The 17,127-nt window shown below is 41.9% G+C and overlaps 1 protein-coding gene across 9 annotated transcripts in view; it reads right to left on the reverse strand.

Moving 5' to 3' along the window:
* MBNL2 (muscleblind like splicing regulator 2) overlaps window positions 1-17,127 on the reverse strand; it is a 155,367-nt gene that overhangs the window by 40,758 nt on the left and 97,482 nt on the right. For all 9 annotated transcript variants that reach the window (XM_032402733.1, XM_032402730.1, XM_032402736.1 and 6 more), the window contains exons 3-5: window positions 14,131-14,295; window positions 3,746-3,946; window positions 737-1,000 (exon numbers count right to left, since the gene is read on the reverse strand). In XM_032402733.1, the coding sequence (XP_032258624.1) occupies window positions 737-1,000; window positions 3,746-3,946; window positions 14,131-14,295 (630 nt within the window). The remainder of the gene's footprint in view (window positions 1-736; window positions 1,001-3,745; window positions 3,947-14,130; window positions 14,296-17,127) is intronic.

Here is a 17,127-nt window from a genome sequence, read left to right on the forward strand (position 1 = left end):
GGGGAGGAGGAGGAGGAGAGGGAGGAGGAGGAGGAGAGGAGGGAGTAGAGGAGGAGGAAGAGGAGGAGGAGAAGCAGGGGGAAGAAGAGAAGAAGGAGGAAGAGGGGGAGAAAGGGGGAGGCGGCATTGGCGGCTGGTCTCTAAGGGACATTACGGTGACTCAGGGACTCCAGGCTGGGTTACGGTCCCCCCTCCCCCTTTTTAAAGCACCAGTCAGTACAACTCCATTTTCATCTGTTTCACGACACAATTTCATTTAGGGGGAGGACGTCTGAAGGCAAGGGGGGAAACGGGTGGGGAAGAGCCAGTCCCTGAAGGTCACCTGTTGCGGGCCTCTGGGCTCCGGGGCTCCGCGGCGGGGCTCAGCCGTCTTGCCGTCGCCGGAGCGCTGGGCCCCCCCTTCCCGGTGGCCCCAGGCCGCGGAGCCCGCCCGGAGGAGGAGGAGGAGGCCGGGCCGGGCTCGCCGCAGGGGCAGGGGGGCCGGCGGCTCGCCGGGGGTTCCCTGCGCCTGAGGGATTTACTTATTGTGCTGAAGAAGGGAAGGAGTGGGGAAACCAAACCAAAACAAAACGGGGAAAACAACAACAGAACTTAGGCAGCGGAGCAGCAGGGATGGCAGCCTTCCCTAGTTCCCGCTTTGGGGGGGCGGGAGGGGGGAGCGTCGGGATCCCGCGGGGCGCCCCGCGGCTCCCCGGCGCGGGCGGAGGAAGGTGCGCGGCGGGCGCGCCCCACTTACCATGACTGTGGCCGCGGCCGCGGCTGCCTGGGCGGCCACCGCCGCTTGGTTGGCTTGGTGCTGCGCAGCTTTGATTTTGGCCTGCAAGTGTGCAGGAGGGTGAAAATATTTGCATTTCTCCCTCATGCAACGCCCCTTTATGTAATCCATACAAACGGTTACGGTGTTGTCGTTTGTGTCGATCATGGTGCTGTCTGCGGGGTGTGCAAAGCGGCAGTCGGTCTCCCCCCGAGCACAGTTTCCTCGCTGGAACTCCCTGCATACCTAGGACACAGGGGGCAAGAGCGGACGCTGCAGAAGGAAGCCTGATGGCCGCCGGCGACCACCTCCGCCAGCGCAGCCATTTAGGTCCAAAAAAAAAAAAAAAAAAATTATTAAAGGAATACATGCTTTTTCCTCTCTCTTAATGGTGGCTTTTGTGACATTCCGATAAAAATTTGATTGTCCAGAACTCAACTAGGGTCCCTGACAAACTAATCTGAGTTCTGCTTTGCCCTCTTTTCTGGAGTGAGACTCTGTATTGAGAAACTAAGGCAAAAGTCTGCAGTTGGGCTAACATCACGAATATCAACAAAGCCTCCCTTTATCTCTGGGTAGTGTGCTTATCTCGGTATCTACTTTATATGTAATAATTAGGACACAATATATGTGTATATGTAGTACAGAATTTGGACATCTATATCCATATCCAAATCTTCTCCTGCCCTGACCACTCTGGGATGCCATAGGTTTTTTGCATGGAGGGATAGTTGCATCACAGACCAAGCCCCCAGGGCATAGCTGTAACAATTCCAGAAAGAATTGGGGGAAACAGATTTGTTCCTCTGAGGATGGGAAGTGGGTGGGGTGAATCTGAATACTCCTGTTTCCCCCTAAGTCCCCTGCTCTACAAAGATAACTTACACTTACAATCATAAGTCAGAACTACTGTATCTAAGACGTTAAAACTTGCATTTAAGGTCACTCTGTTATTATTTTTGACAGCACAGAAAGAAAGACAAGATAAAAAGGAGAGAAATAAGTGGAGGGAAGCAGGAATAGAGTCTGAAGTGCTGATGTGTTACCGTTGCTTTTTTAGTCCTTAATCCTTAGTTATCCTGAAGTCTCAAGTAACTAGAATGCTCCATCCTCTAAGAATTCTGGTGGATCAAAAGTTTACCATGTAAAGAAAGTTTTCTTTAGAATTTAAGAGTATTCTTAATTCTGATCTGAAGACTAGTTCTTAAAATAAGATGACATAAATAATAAATAGACATAATACTTATAAAATATCATTAGCAGGGCAGAATTAATAGTAAAACTGTAAATTATTTTCCTTTTAGGCTCTAGTTCCAAAGTCAGTACACTGAAGTGGTGGTTGGCATCTCGACCATCAGTGACATCATATGAAGGGTCACTGACGTGACAGTCAAGCCCTGTGAAAGTCAAAGGGGCTTGCAGAATACAGTTTCACTGACCAGTGGCCAAGAGGGCTTAAAGGGTAAATAGGTAAGTCACAAAATTGCTCATTCTTTCCTCCTGCTTTGGATATAAGCCAATATTCCATCTTTAGTTCATAAAATGTACAAAATAAAAATTTGTCAGGTGTTCCCATCAATTCTGAGTCAGCCTTCATCTCTAAATGCAATCCTCTGGTCTGAACCTGCGTCCGAGGTACATACCGGCCATCGAGCGTTTACCAAGGATCTGTGTGTGTGGCTGACTTCATTCCTGGTTTGAAATGAACTGCAAGCTGCCCTGCTAAAGTCACTGTAAATTATTTTTCAATGTCTTTGTCTACTAGTCCTGTTGGGGAGGACGATTTTTTCCCAACTCAGCTGATTTGTTTTCTAAACCACACTCACCAACTGAACACTAAAGCTCCATGGGGCCAGCAGGTGGAGCCCCAAACGCTTCTGCAGACCATGAAAGAAAGGTCTGTTCTCTAGTCACAGGGGCAGGCTACATCAAAACAGTAGTGTTAGAACTATAGTCTTTTCATTTTGGGATACATAAACTCCAGACTGAAGCTGATATTAGGCAGCCACACTTTATTGCCCTCAAGATTTATCTGGTAAATATTTATTTTTTAAAAAAATTTTTATTGGGTAAATATTTAAACAAATGCACACTGAAATAACTTTCTCCAATGATCCAATATAAAGCACAGTGTACATCCTAACCATACATACATCACCTAACAACTTTAATGGGTAGTGGAATTAAAGGAGCTTGTTGAAAAATCTATCAGAATCTTTACCTACCTGTATAAAATGCTCTATTAAATATCACAGGATATAGTAGTTAAGATAAATCCTCTAACTCTGATTAAAGAGAATACTGGCTTGACTCATGACTTAAGAATTATGTTCTATAAATATATGAACTTGTTTTCTTGACTTTTACAGAACACTTGAACTTAAGTTAAAGAAAATATCTCAATCGATAACTAAATTTGCCCAGCTTCCAGTTCCCCTATTTACCAATAATACAACCAGGGCTGATATTCGGGAACATACCAATATAACTATATTAGTTCTTAAAATATTGAAATATGATCATACCAAGTGGTCAACAGTCATAGTTCTATTTACTCGTACCCCTGTGCCCAAGTTTCCCCTCCCCCCAGTTGCCCTGACTGCTGGGCCTCTGACTTGCCCATTCTCAGACCTTTCCAGGATCCATCAGAGGTTAATGCCAAGCATCTGGAGGCCTTCTGGAGCCATTCTATGGCCTGCACAGTGACTGATTCATAGTTCTACTGGTTGTTAAATATTTTGCCCCTGAACACACATTCCCCACGGGTGAATTTTGTTTGTACTAAGCTAATTCTTTTCCTACAGACTAATTTCCTTTATACTCTGCCTTAAATTGAAACCATAGAATTACGAATGCATGGTGCTTAGATGAACATGTGTGTGTGCACGTGGCTGTTTTGCAAGACTGAATGAATATCTTACAAGCGTTCACTTACATAGAAGTACACTTCTACCACAAATGCATCTCGAATCACAGATATAATTGAAGTACCTCCAGTTTGTCGGTCCTGAGAAGTTTCTGAGTTGCAGTTGAGCCCGGGACAGTGACGGGCGGACTTCCGGGAACAATAACAGGTGTGGTGGGTAGAATTTCCGTTGGGACTAACCCAACTCCAGGGGTTACAGGTGCTAAGTAAGGAGCAAAGCTAATCGCCGTATTTGTCCCTATGGCGGGACCTACAGGAAAAGTGGGCTGTTAAAGGAAGACAACACAGGACAAAGATTTCTTTAGAATAAAACTTTTAAAAAAATCACCAGCAAGTGTCATTTGAGCAAAACTCACTCATCATAGATAAGACTCTTTGTGTCAGTTGCATAAATCAATATCTGAGAAAGTTCATTAAACTTCCCTGTTTTGTTTTGCTTAATAAAAATGAAATCCATATAGATCCTCTCTTCCTAAAACCATACAAAAAATCATGGGAGAACATTGTAGAAACTTAATTACAGAGGACAGGTTAAACTTTTAATTCTACGAAGGCGTTCTCAAGAAAAGAAAATAATAATTCTCACTATAATTGCTCATCATTCCAAACACTGAATGTTGGTAAGGGAGTAAAACCTGTGGAATGCTGACTCAAAATCTCTCATTTCTCCTCCGTGGATCTCAAAAAGGAAATGAATAAAGAAAAACCTTGAATAGCGCCTGATTTTCCAGTTGATCAAGTTTGTACATTCACAAAAAGCGGGGATTATTTGGGGCTGTATTTGCTCAGACTCACCAGCATGTTCCCATAGCCCATCACTAGCATGCAAGTACCCAATGTTTGTAGGCAATGTTCACAGAGACCTGCTATTTCATGGTCCAGCTCAACCATGTTTAGATCTAACCTTCCCTTGAATGGAAGAGCATGAACTTTTCAGTTGGCCAATTTTTCAACCACCCATTAAAATTTAGTTTGGTTTCCTAGGTCAAAATCAGCACAGCAGTGATAAAGGCATTCCGTACCTTATTTGAACTTCTCTATCACTACACTCCTTGTCCACAGACAAGAAGAAATATACTAAGGGGTTGAGGGGATGATTATTTTTAAAAGCCCCGCCTAAAAATACGCCCCTCGGAAAGGAAATAATATGAGAACAAGAAACTTTGCCTCACTCTTCTAGAACCAATGTTAACAACTGAAGATGCTAAAATTTTTCTTAGAATAAATTTTACCCTGAATTGTACCTGAACGGTTTTTGTTGGTTGCTTGCTTTTTTAGTGATTGGATGACTTTTACCTTCTTTATTTTTAGGACCAGTGTGCAGATATTTGCAATCATGTGTTAATGTAATTTTCTAATACCGAACCCTGCCATTGGCCCTGTCACGCTACTCTGCTATTTATACATTGTGAGTAACATTCTTGTTTTCTATTTATGGCTCTGAATGAGTTGTTGAACATATGGGAAAAATAACAATCTAAGTTTATTAAACAAATTTTTTGTTGACAGCAATAACGGAAAAATATCTCTTATGAATGCTCATGTTAGAAAACAGTGAAATATTGATAGTATGTGCAGGGAGTTCTCAGAGAGTCTGGAAGTCTTTACTGGAGTGTCTGGGGGCCACAAGAGGTGATTCTAATGGTCTGTGAGTGCTGCCGTAGCCCTCCCATGGGGGGCTCTTAGATCTTTATGGCTCAGACATAAAATTCACTTTGGGACAGAGTTGCAACATGAGGTCTCAACATGGGAAATAGATGGCAGTTAGGAATTTTTTTCTCCAAAATTTTATATGTGTATGTTTTCCATTTTCAACCCATTTGAGCCATAATTACAAAAAGTTGTGGTTTTCAGGAACTATAGCTTTTATAAGTTAGCGCTCTTGAAAGAAAGCCAAGTGATTTGAATGGTATGACTATATAATGTTAGAATTTAAGAAAAAAAAAATCCACCCTGAAAGGTCATAAATCACAATAGATCAGTGATTCAAAAAACTAGCTATATCAGAAATGCCTGTGGGGAATTTCTTAAATAGAGATATGGCCAGACTCAATAGGTCTAGGCAGGGGCCTTGAAATTTGCATTTAAAAAAATTTACTACATGATCTGATGTGTGGCCCAGTTTGTGAAATAAGTATTAAAACACTTGTACTAAATGTGTAATTTAACCCAGAGACCAATTATCAAAGTAAACACTGAAAGAAAAGAGCTCTCCCCCACACCCCCAGCCCTCCCTCCCATGGATCATTTGAAGTCAGGGTCCGTGTGGTGACATACAGACAGCTTGTACCTTGACTGTCAATAGGATGTCAGAACCTCAAAACTCATTTCCTGAAACCTTTTCGCCTATCAGCAAATCTATTACAATTAGGAAGATCGTGCTTTCCAAAATGTACGTTACTTGTTCATCTAATTTAATGATCTAAAATGGATGTTGCAGTTTGTTTTACTAATGATAGCTATAACAGGGCTCGGGGAGAGTATTATTTACAAATAAAACCACAGGTTTTAGACTGAGAGCGATCTGAATTCAAATCCAGAGCTCTGCCAGTTAACTTTTATCCTGGGCAGTGAGTTAACCTCGCCGGGGTTTAGTTTTCTCAGCAGCAGACGGGACATAAAACCTTAAGCTTAGCTTCAAGAGTTGGGCCAAATCAGGTATTAGTTCTCCCCCCTTCCCATGGTCAGAACTCAGTAAATAACAGCTCTCATCGGTAGTGTAAAACCTGCAGTAATAAAGTTTTTTTCCCCAAATGGCCCATTGTGTCTAGAATAGGAATATAATCAGCATAGAAATGTGAGTACAGAGATATAAACTCTATTAATGATTATTAAATGATAGCAAATGTCTTCTCCTCTTTTTTGAAATGTGGGCTGGGAAAATACATTGCTCCACGTGCAGCTGAAAGTTAAAAGTGTATAGGTCTTAGGAAGATAGATTCAATGAGGTATTTTCTCTTTAACAGAGTGTTTTTCATTGAAGGTAATGAGTAAAAAGTAAAGTTACGCTCATCTTCAGAGATGGGCACTCTTATTATTACTGTTGACAGTAATACCTTATGCCTCCGAAGGGTTCCCAGTGTTCAAACCGCTCTCCCACACCTTGTCTTCTTTAACCTTCTCAATATCCGTGAAGGACAAAGGTGGCCGTGAGAACTTACGGGTGAAAGCAATTTAGAGTATGGACCAAATGGGTCATGCAAGGTCAATGCCGCTGAGGCAGAGTCAGGGCAAAGCGCCCGGGACTCCTGACTTCCCAGTCTGGGGCTATTTCCATTTCTCTGCACTCCCTAGATTTTGCTGGTAATTTCTTAAAACAGAAGAGGGCAAACCCCCCAGCTGTGCTGATGTCTTTGAGTGTGAGGCCAGAGTGCTGGTGGAGAGCTGTGTCCCACCATCAGCCAAGGCCTCCTCCAGATGGGAGGGGCGAGGCTGCTCCAAACAGCTCTGGAGAACCACTGCCCCGGCACAGTGGGTCCCAGATCCTGGACTGAAACTAAGCTCCGCAGGTAGAGTCCAGGCTGACCCCATGTCCTCGCGTCTGAATTCAGTTCTTAGCTGCAGCTAAGAAAAGAGAAGAGCAGCACCTCCGAATGATTCTTGTCCCGGGGGCCACACCAGCTCGCTCCTGGGAGCCTCGGCCCGTGGTTTCTGTATAAGGCCTGCTGCCAGGCTGTCTGAGATGGGATCCACTGGGTCCTTGCTCATCTCTCAGAACCAGCTGCAGCTAGAGTGGCTGGAGGACAAAGCTGTGGCGTCTTCTGGATGAAAATGGCTTCTGAAATACTGGCCTTGCTATTTCTCTTCTCTGGACTTCATTCCACATTCCTGTGTTTCTCTCTTCAGCTTCTCACATGCTAGTCTTCTTTCTCAGTACATTATACCAGTAGATCCAGGTTCAAAGACCTCTCTGTCTCCCTCTCTTTCTCTCTCTCTCTCTCTCACACACACACACACACATTCAGCACGGGTTCTTTGATATTTTGTAGTGGCAAGGAAGGATCAGTGCTGAGCAGTAATGACTAAGTGGCCTGAGGTATTTTATGGCTCTAAAATTTAGTCAGTTGACTTTTTAAAACAGGAGCGTGAGAGTTCATACATTTAGAAAGCTTTGACTTCAAAGGGTAGGTATTTGGCACTCAAACTGAAAGGCTTAAAACATGGCATCCCCTTAAGCCTCCTCTCTTTACTTCCAAAAGCATCTCTGGAAGGCAGAATACTAATGCAAGACCTTGTCCCTGAGGACTGGGTTGTATAGGCTCTTAAATCTCTATCCTACTAAAGGCTACCCACCCCCACTTCTTTTTCTTTTTCTTTTTTTGTTTAAATTGAGGTATAACTGACATGCAACATTATATTAGTTTCAGGTGTATGATGTAATGATCGATATTTGTATATATTGTGAAATGATTGCCACAGTAAGTCATTACCATCCATCACCATATGGAAGTACAGAATTTGCCTTTTTGTGATGAGAACATTTAAGATTTACTCTCTTAGCAACTTTCAACTATGCAATACAGTATTCTTAACTGTAGTCTCCATGCTGAATATTACCGTCCTCATGAATTACTTTTTTTTAATAACTGGAAGACTGTACCTTATGACCCCCTCTACCCATTTTGCCAGCCCCCTTGCCCTGCCTCTGGCAACCACCAATCTTTCTATCTGTCTCTATGAGTTTGGTTTGTTTTTTTTTTCCAGATTCTATGTATAAGTGAGATCATATAGTACTTGTTTTTTTCTGTCTGACTTATTTCACTTAATATAATGCCCTCGTGGTCCATTCACGTTGTTGCAGATGACAAGATTTCCTTTTTTAAAATGGCTGAATGATATTTCATTGTATGTATATGGCACAACTTCTTTATCCATTCATCCACTGACAGACACTCGGGTTGTTTCCGTATCTTGGCTATTGTAAATAATGCTGCAATGAACATAGGGGTGCAGATATTTTTTCAAGTTAGTGTTTTCATTTTCTTTGGATAAATACCCAGAAGTGGAATTGCTAGATCATATGGTAGTTCTATTTTTAATTTTTTGAGAAACCTCTATGCTATTTTCCACAGTGACTGTGCCAACTTACATTCCCAATGCAATGGATTTCCTTTCCTCCACCTCCTGGCCATACTTGTTACCTCTTATCTTTTTGATAACACCATTCTAACAGATGTGAGGTGATATCTTTTTTTTTAAAGGCTTATTTATTTGAGAGAGAGAGAGCACGTGTGTGCGTATGCATGAGTCGGGGGAGGAGCAGGGGGAGAGAATCTTCAAGCAGACTCCCCACCGAGCACAGAGCCCAACACAGGGCTCCATGTCACCCTGACATCATGACCTGAGCTGAAAACCAAGAGTCTGATGCTTAACTGACTGAGCTACTCAGGTGCCCCGATGTGAGGTGATTTACAGTGATCTTTATTTGCATTTCCCTGACGATGAGTCCTGTTGAGCAGCTTTTCATGTACCTGTTGGCCATCTGTAGGTCTTCTTTGGAAAAATGTCTATTCAGATCTTCTGCCCATTTAAAAAATGGGCAGAGGATTTTGTTTGTTTGCTATTCTATTGTATGAATTCTTACTATATTTTTGGATGTTAACCCCTTATCAGATATATGATTTGCAAATATTTTCTCCCATTCCATACACTGCCTTTTCATTTTGCTGATGGTTTCTTTTGCTGGACAGAAACTTTTTAGTTTGAAGCAGTCCCACTTGTTGATTTTTGCTTTTGTTGACTTTGCTTTTGTTATCAAACCCCGAAAATCATCACCAAGACTGATGTCACCACCTATGTTTTGTCTTTTTTTTTATTTTTAGGAAAGGTGTTTAATGGTTTCAGATCTTACACTCAAGTCTTTAATCCATTTTGAGTTAATTTTTGTGCATGGCGTAAGATAGTGGTCCAGTTTCCTTCTTTTGCACATAGCTGCTCAGTTTTCCCTGCACTATTCATTGAAGAGACTTTTCCCATTATATATTCTTGGCTCCTTTATTGTAAATTAATTGACTATATGTGAGTGAGTTTGTTTCTGGGCTCTCTATTCTGTTATATTGATCTATATGTCTGTTTTTATGCCAATATTATACAGTTTTGATTACTACAGCTTTGTAATATAGTTTGAAATCAGACAGCATGATGCCTCCAGCTTTGTTCTTCTTTCTCAAGATTTCTTTGGCTATTCAGTGTCTTTTGTGATTCCATACAAATTTTATGGTTATTTGTTCTAGTTCTGTGAAAAAACCCACTGGAATTTTGATAGGGATTATTTGAATCTGTAGATCACTTAGGGTAGTATGGCTATTTTGACAATATTAATCCTTCTAATCCATGAGCATAAAATATCTTTCCACTTAGTTCTGTCTTCTTCAATTTTTGTCATCAATATCTTATAATTTTCAGTGTATGAGGCCTTTTACCTCCCTGGTTCAATCTATTCCTAGGTATTTTATTCTTTTTGATGAAGTTGTAAATGGGATTTTTTTTCTTAATTTTTCTGATAGTTCATTATTAGTGTAGAGAAACATGACAGATTTCTGTGTATTGATTTTGTACCCTGCAATATTACTAAAACCATTTATTAGTTCTAACCACCCACTTCTTTATCTTGAGTGTACACACAAAGGCTGTGCGTTGGATGGGGGGTGCAGTGTGTGAGGAAGGAAAGGAAAAAAAGAATTACTGTTATATCCTATTAGGAACTGGGGAGAGAAAAACTGCCAGGAGGAAAAACTGAAGGGGACTTTTAAAATATGGTGAATTTGAGATGGAAGAGTTATAAAAGGAAAGAACGGTTTGTGTCTTCATTCACTGAGTAAGTATTTTGTGGTACAGACATTGTACCAGGCCACTGTGTGCATATTTATTGAACTTAAACCCTAATGAGAAAGAACAAACAAAATTACAATTTATTTTTATGGATAAGCAGAAATCAGGAGGCCTCATTGGTAGTGATGGAGATTGGTGGTGGGTCACAGGGGATGGATACGGAGTCCTTCTGGATAAGATGAAGTTAACATGTGAAGAGCAGCAGGATACTTCCAGCAAGAGCAAAGACCATGAGGCAAGCAAGAGCTTTGTGTGTTCACAGAACTGAAAGCTGAGTTTGGTTCCAGTGAATACAGAAAGAGTGGCCCCTGATGAGTTGGTGAGCTGGTGGGGACCAGCCCACGGATGACATTCTAGAGTATAGTCATGGTTAATGTTTAGGCTTTGTCTCTAATGAAATGGGAGAGCACTGATGGGTTTTAAGTAAGGGAGTGATATGATGCCTTTATGTGTTACAAATATTCCTCTGGTTGCTGTATGCAGAATACACTGGAATGAAGCAAGAGTGGAAACTGACAGATTAGAAAGGAAATATTTGAATAAAAGATTGATGGAGGCTCAGATGCGGGTTTAGGGAGGTAGAGAAGGAAACAGACTTGAAAGCAGATATGATAGCACTTGCTGATGAACTGGATGTGAGAGAATCTGCTTAATTTTGGTTTTGAAACTGCTGGTTGCATTTACTGAAATGGGAACATTCGGGCTTGAACATGTCAGGTTCCTGTGAGTAATTTAAAGATGAGTCCAGTAGGAAGTTAGATATGCAAACTCGGGGCTCCGAGGAGAGGACTGGAAACATGTACTGGGGAGTTCGCAGCTTACATATGATTTACAGCCATGGGAATGGATGAGATCATGAAGGAAACGTCCAGTGCCAGGAACCTCCATGTGCAGCAGCCTCCACATATAGTAGAGGAACACAATGGGCAACATCTCCAGCCTTTTCCCAGGGAGGAAGACAGATTAGAGAGGAAAGGAGCGTTCTGCAAAGAAGAGGTTGATTACGTGGGTTGAATATGGCTAAGAGGTCAAACGAACACAGTGAAGACAAAAGAGACCACTGGTTTAGCAATACGGAGGTCACTGGTGAGATAATCAAGGGACTAGGTTTAGGGTAGATGGAAGTTAGGAGGGAGTGGGAAAATATCCATAGTTCTTTAGAGAAGGTTAGCCTAGAAGGAGACCTAAAATGGAGTGGTACCTGCTACTCTGTGTTTATCAGTGTGTTTGTCTTAAGCAACTCCCACGTGTTATTCATTTCTTGTGGCCAGTCTGACAAACTGCCATAAACTTGGCAACTTACAACAACACAAATTTATCCTTGCATTTTTCTGAAGGCCAGAAGCCTGAAATCCGTTTCACCGGGACCAAATCAAGGTATTGGCATTTCATGCTCCCTCTGGAGGCTCCAGGGAAGAATCTATTCCTCTTCTCTTCTGTCTTCTGGTGGCTGTTGGCATTCTCTGGTTTCTGGCCTCGCCACCTGTCTCTGCCTCTACGGGCACATTGTCCCTCTCCTCTTCCACATGTGCCCACTCTCCCCCTACCTCTCTCTCATAAGGCTCCTTGTGATTGCATTTAATCCAGGAGCACTGTCCCATCTCAAGATGCCCAACTTCCTCATAGCTGCAAAGACCTGGTTTCCTTATAAGGTGACATTTACACGTTCCCTGTACCTTTCGGGGCTGTTATTTGGCCCGTTATACTGTACTAGGTCACTAATTCATTCCTGAGACTGAAGTTATTTGTTTGTAGAGTTGATGATTTTTAAGTGCATCACACTTCTTATTCTGGGATTTCTTGGGATTTAAAACGTCTACTGAAATACTTAAATGTACAATTCCTTTTTCATAGACGAATTGTGGTTATTAACTGCTAATTAATATTTGAGACAATACATAAATATAACTTCCAAAAAGAAGTTCAACTAATAGTTAACAACGGGAATGGACTTTTCTTATTAACACTGCCATTATTAAGTACCAGGGTCAATCTTCATGAATTCTAAATAAATAAGAAGTGAATGATTAAAATGAGTGAGACAGACACATAATGCAGTGTTACTATGTTGACCTTGGTGGTTCTAAATTTATTCCTACAGACATTATTTAATATGAATAAAAATTATTTTAGCTGTAGGTAATTTAATAATTTATACACATATATCAATAGAGAACCATAAATTATACATGTGTGTGGTTTTAAATAGATCCACTTAAATGCCTCTATATGGTGTGAAACGTATTCAGATCTCTGTCTATGCTGTTCTTACATCTAGGCTCCCCCCTATGCATCCTTTGGGATATACTCATCCTTTGGGATATACTTATTTGGGACCTCCTCCAAGCAGCATTTCCTGCCTCATTCAAAATCATAATTCCCTGTGCCTGAATCTTACTTTGCTTGTCTCATGACTCTGTCTACTCCCAAAAGACTGTATCTCATTTACGTTGGAGCCCCCTGCACCTGGTACTTTTTTTTTTTTTTTTTTTTAACTCTGGGCAGAGCTGGGCCCTGGCTACTTTGTGCCACCATTGCTGAGCAGAAACCTGGAGACAAGCAGAACTGTTAACCATCTGCCCGGATTCTCTCCTTCTTCTGGCCGTTCCCACCCTCCCCATCTCATCACAAGTACATCTCAGGGGTAGCTATCCTTTTTAATTTAGCAGCTTTCAGTAACATAGACTTTTCACACAATAAAGACTAATTTTTAAACAATAGTCTTTTGTGTATGTACTTCTTTATAAAAGCAAATTTTGCTCACTTTACTGGCTTTGTTTCTTTTAAAGAAAAAATCAGCTTGTTTTTGACAAATAATTCACCAATGTAAATGAAATCCCCTCAAGCCAAATGCACTCCTTTTCCCCAGGGCCTTGTTCCTAAAACAATTCCCAGACCTTTAAGGAAGTACTTTCAAACACTGAAATCAGGGAGAAAATATGACACAATACGTATTCAAAGACTGAACTCCCTTGAGCATTTAATCCTGTGGCCCTGGTCACAGCCGCCACACCCTCGGCCGGCCTCAGAGGGAGGGTGGGCGTGCGTGGCTCAGGCCGCCTTCTCTGGGGATGCGGTGGGGCTCCCGGGGGAGCTGACTGCGGAGAGCGCCCCGCTCAGGATGTCTTGAGCCCCAGTGCCAGCCCCACCTGCTTATTAGCTGCATGACACTGGGTAAATCACTTAACTTCTCCCGTCTCTCACTTCGCTCACCCTATAAAACGACGCCAATGAACGAACTATCTGCTAGGTTGCTAACAATACGATAGGCATCGACGCCTCCTCTTTACGTGGATCATCACTTCACACGCTACAGGAAAATGCAGAACTCTTTCCATTCTAAGATGGTTCCAACGCGGAGTTTACCGGTGAGCAAGAGTCGGAGGGACACAGATTGCCCAGGTAGCGCTTAGGCACTGTCTTTGCCTACTGTGTCCACACACATTTTTTCCATTTAAATAATTTCAAAAACCCTATTTTCAGCATCCATTTAGCTTCAAAGCTATTCGCTTTAATTGTAGCCAGAGACAAAGTAGGGGGGAGGCCATTTTAGGTCAATGTGGCCCTGCTGTACCAACACTTTAATCATCAAGCCCATCATTAGACGCGACGTACTCACCACTGGATGAAGTGGGGTTCCTGGAAACATAAATTGCATCTGCTGGGCAAGCATCGCGGCAGCAGTTTTTTGCTGGATCAAATTGTTCCTCCCATTAATTTCTAGTTGAGTTTTTAAATGTGTTGGAGGATGAAGATACTTGCAGTTCTCTCTTGAACAACGGCCCTGTAAAACGAATGTTTTGGTTTTAGGACTGTTTGGAGTAGCCGTCATCTATTGTCAACCATTTCACAATTGCTCCACTCATACAAACGTAAGGATCCCGTGCGTGCGTGCGTGCGAGTGCGTGCGTGCGTGCGAGTGCGTGCGTGCGTGCGCATGCGCACTCATGCTGGAACGTACAACAGACTTGAATCAGGCATTAGATGATTATCAACCTTGCTCAAACCTGTTCAGCAGAGAAGCTTCCTGAGATTTTTTTGCCGTTGTTCTGTCTAACGGATTGCAACTCTGACAACAGACTCTAAAGAAACCTGAGTGCTAGGAGTAAAGGCAGACCCTTCTAGGCGGTGTGGAAGGCATCCAGAGGAGCATTTTTATGGGGACTTATCAAAAGGACTCTTTGAACTTGCTCTATGTTGGTTTGTGCATGCTGGGGTGATGACCAAATATGAATGATGACGTGCCGAATTTGTGCAGTGGGGACAGTAACAAGAACTTCTTGAAATGCATGTTCCAGATTGGCTGAAGATACCCCTAGTCCAAATCACTGAAGAGACAATGGTCCTATAGGAGTGGGTATTTCTTAGTAATAGATGCATTAGTGAAAATTCCAGGCATAAACTCAGATAATTACCTGCAGCTAATTAGTTTGGTACACAAAAGCTGTTACCCCATGTCCCTGCCCCACTCCCATGACAGTTGTATCAAATTTAATGTCACGATATGACACAGTGAAGAGTGTTTATGGCTAAAGTAATATTTTGACGTTAAAGTCAGCACAGCGAAAAAAATTAATTAGGTGACAGGTGTGCATAAAGCCAGTCTCGAAGAATAGTTGCAAATGGAGTGTTCATACTGAATTCCCAAGTTTTCAAAATTACCGATTGAGAGAATCATGTTGATGTGTGAATTATGCAATTCCTGGAGAAAGAAGAGCAGACTGTGCTAACCAGTGTGAGTATTATCATTCCCTAAAGAATTAAGTCTATTTGCAACCAAGAAAAGAGAATATGGGTTTGTTTACCAGATATAAAAATAATTTTAAATGGCAAGCGTAGTGGATCTGGGGAGACAAATTTGTTTATAGTCATCCTAATTCTAAACATCTGGAGTTCTCCCTCCGTTTCCCGCTAATTTCAGCTGCACTTTTGACAGTGTAAGCCCCTCTCCAGCGTGAACCTTCCCCTGCCGCGGTGGAGAAGGGCAGATGTCAGTGGCAGGCTTGGTCCCTGTGGTCTGGGCTCATCAACCAATGCTGTTCTGAGGCTCATCAACCGATGCTGTTCTGAGGCTCTACTATTAGCATTAGAGGTCGTGTCACCCTCTGCAGGTAGGACACAGGCAGGTACTGGGAACATCAAAAGGAATTGGTCCCATTTCTGTTAATAAAATTCTGTAACAATGGTTATAGGTCAGTATGTCTCCTTAGTCTCAAGCTCATAGTTTGAATGTGTCCTGCAGCTTCCTATGTGTGAAACAGCCATCCCGGGGCAACCATTGGAAGGTCTGTTATAAAGACACAGGTAAACTGGAACCACAATGAAAAATAATCTAAATCCAAAAGGCCTAGGAATCTCTCTCTTTCTCTCTCCATCTACTTGTCTCTGCAGTTTTGGGGAGATAGTTTTTATCCTAACTTTCCTTTGCTCTTTGTTTTGTGATGTTCTCCCTTGACAATTGCTGAGTTTGCTAAAATCAAATCTCCAAGAAGCGTACGTATTGGGTCAGCTCCTACAACACAGGTGTGTGACCAGTCTCTGGATTGGGTGCGTGTAGGCCAAGTGCCCAAATATACTCTTATCATCTATGATGGGAGGTGGTTCATGGGATACAAGACGTAGCTATGGACCATCAGCCTGGGTGGGAGAGGATTAAACAGAATGACATTTCTCGTACAGAAAATATGCACCCCAGACTTCTCTCTGACAACCTCAACCCACACCCTCTTTAGGAACCATCACTTCACCTGGAGGCTGACACCCAGAAAGGCTCAGGTATACAAGATAACCGTATAGGCCTGTGTGCACAAACATACAGCTGGTCCTAATGAGGGGATTGGGGAAGGAGAGTTCCATACAATGGTGATGGAATCTGTGAAATGTCACACTTCTACCAGTTTGGCTCTTCATTTTTGCTCATTCATATAACCGTCCCTTTGATTCACTAGTCTTCTAATGTAATCCTTTGTAGCTACATGTAAGAATTTCGATTAGGCTAGAAAAATATGGTTTTCTTGTAAATGCTATTATCTTTTGATACAATTGGGACACTTAAGGAACTGTATAAACTATTTTCAGCCAAGAGAACATGATTTACAGCATTGAATTAGTAATTTATTGATGGAACCTTCTTTTTCATGAAAATTAATGCAATTTCCTAGTGTCCTTACTTACATACTTGGAGTAAGGCATATTATTGATCACCTACGTGCCAGACAATCTATACATGGTTATCTCATTTTCCCCTTACAACAGCTATAAGGGTACCTATCTTACAAAATAGCAAATGGGCTCAGAAATATTAAGGAACTTTTCCGAGGTCATATAATCGGTAAGCGGTAGAGCTAGATTCTAAATTCATGTCGACCTGACTCAATTACATCACTACACCAAGCTATTTATTAGCAATAATTAAAATCTAGGAAAGATAAAAATCTAGTGCTATCCTTGATAAGATAATACGGGTGCATATATATTATATAATAATAGGGATGCATAACACAATTTAAAATATAGTAAAATATATATGAGAATTTGCGAATGGAAAAAGATTATTTGCCTGGGTCTATCCCTCTGTAGGGGATGGAGAAATGGTGAAGCTCACAGGCTCTGGAGG

This window comes from Phoca vitulina, unplaced genomic scaffold (assembly GCF_004348235.1).
Source record: "Phoca vitulina isolate PV1807 unplaced genomic scaffold, GSC_HSeal_1.0 scaffold5, whole genome shotgun sequence".
Lineage (NCBI taxonomy): Eukaryota > Metazoa > Chordata > Mammalia > Carnivora > Phocidae > Phoca > Phoca vitulina.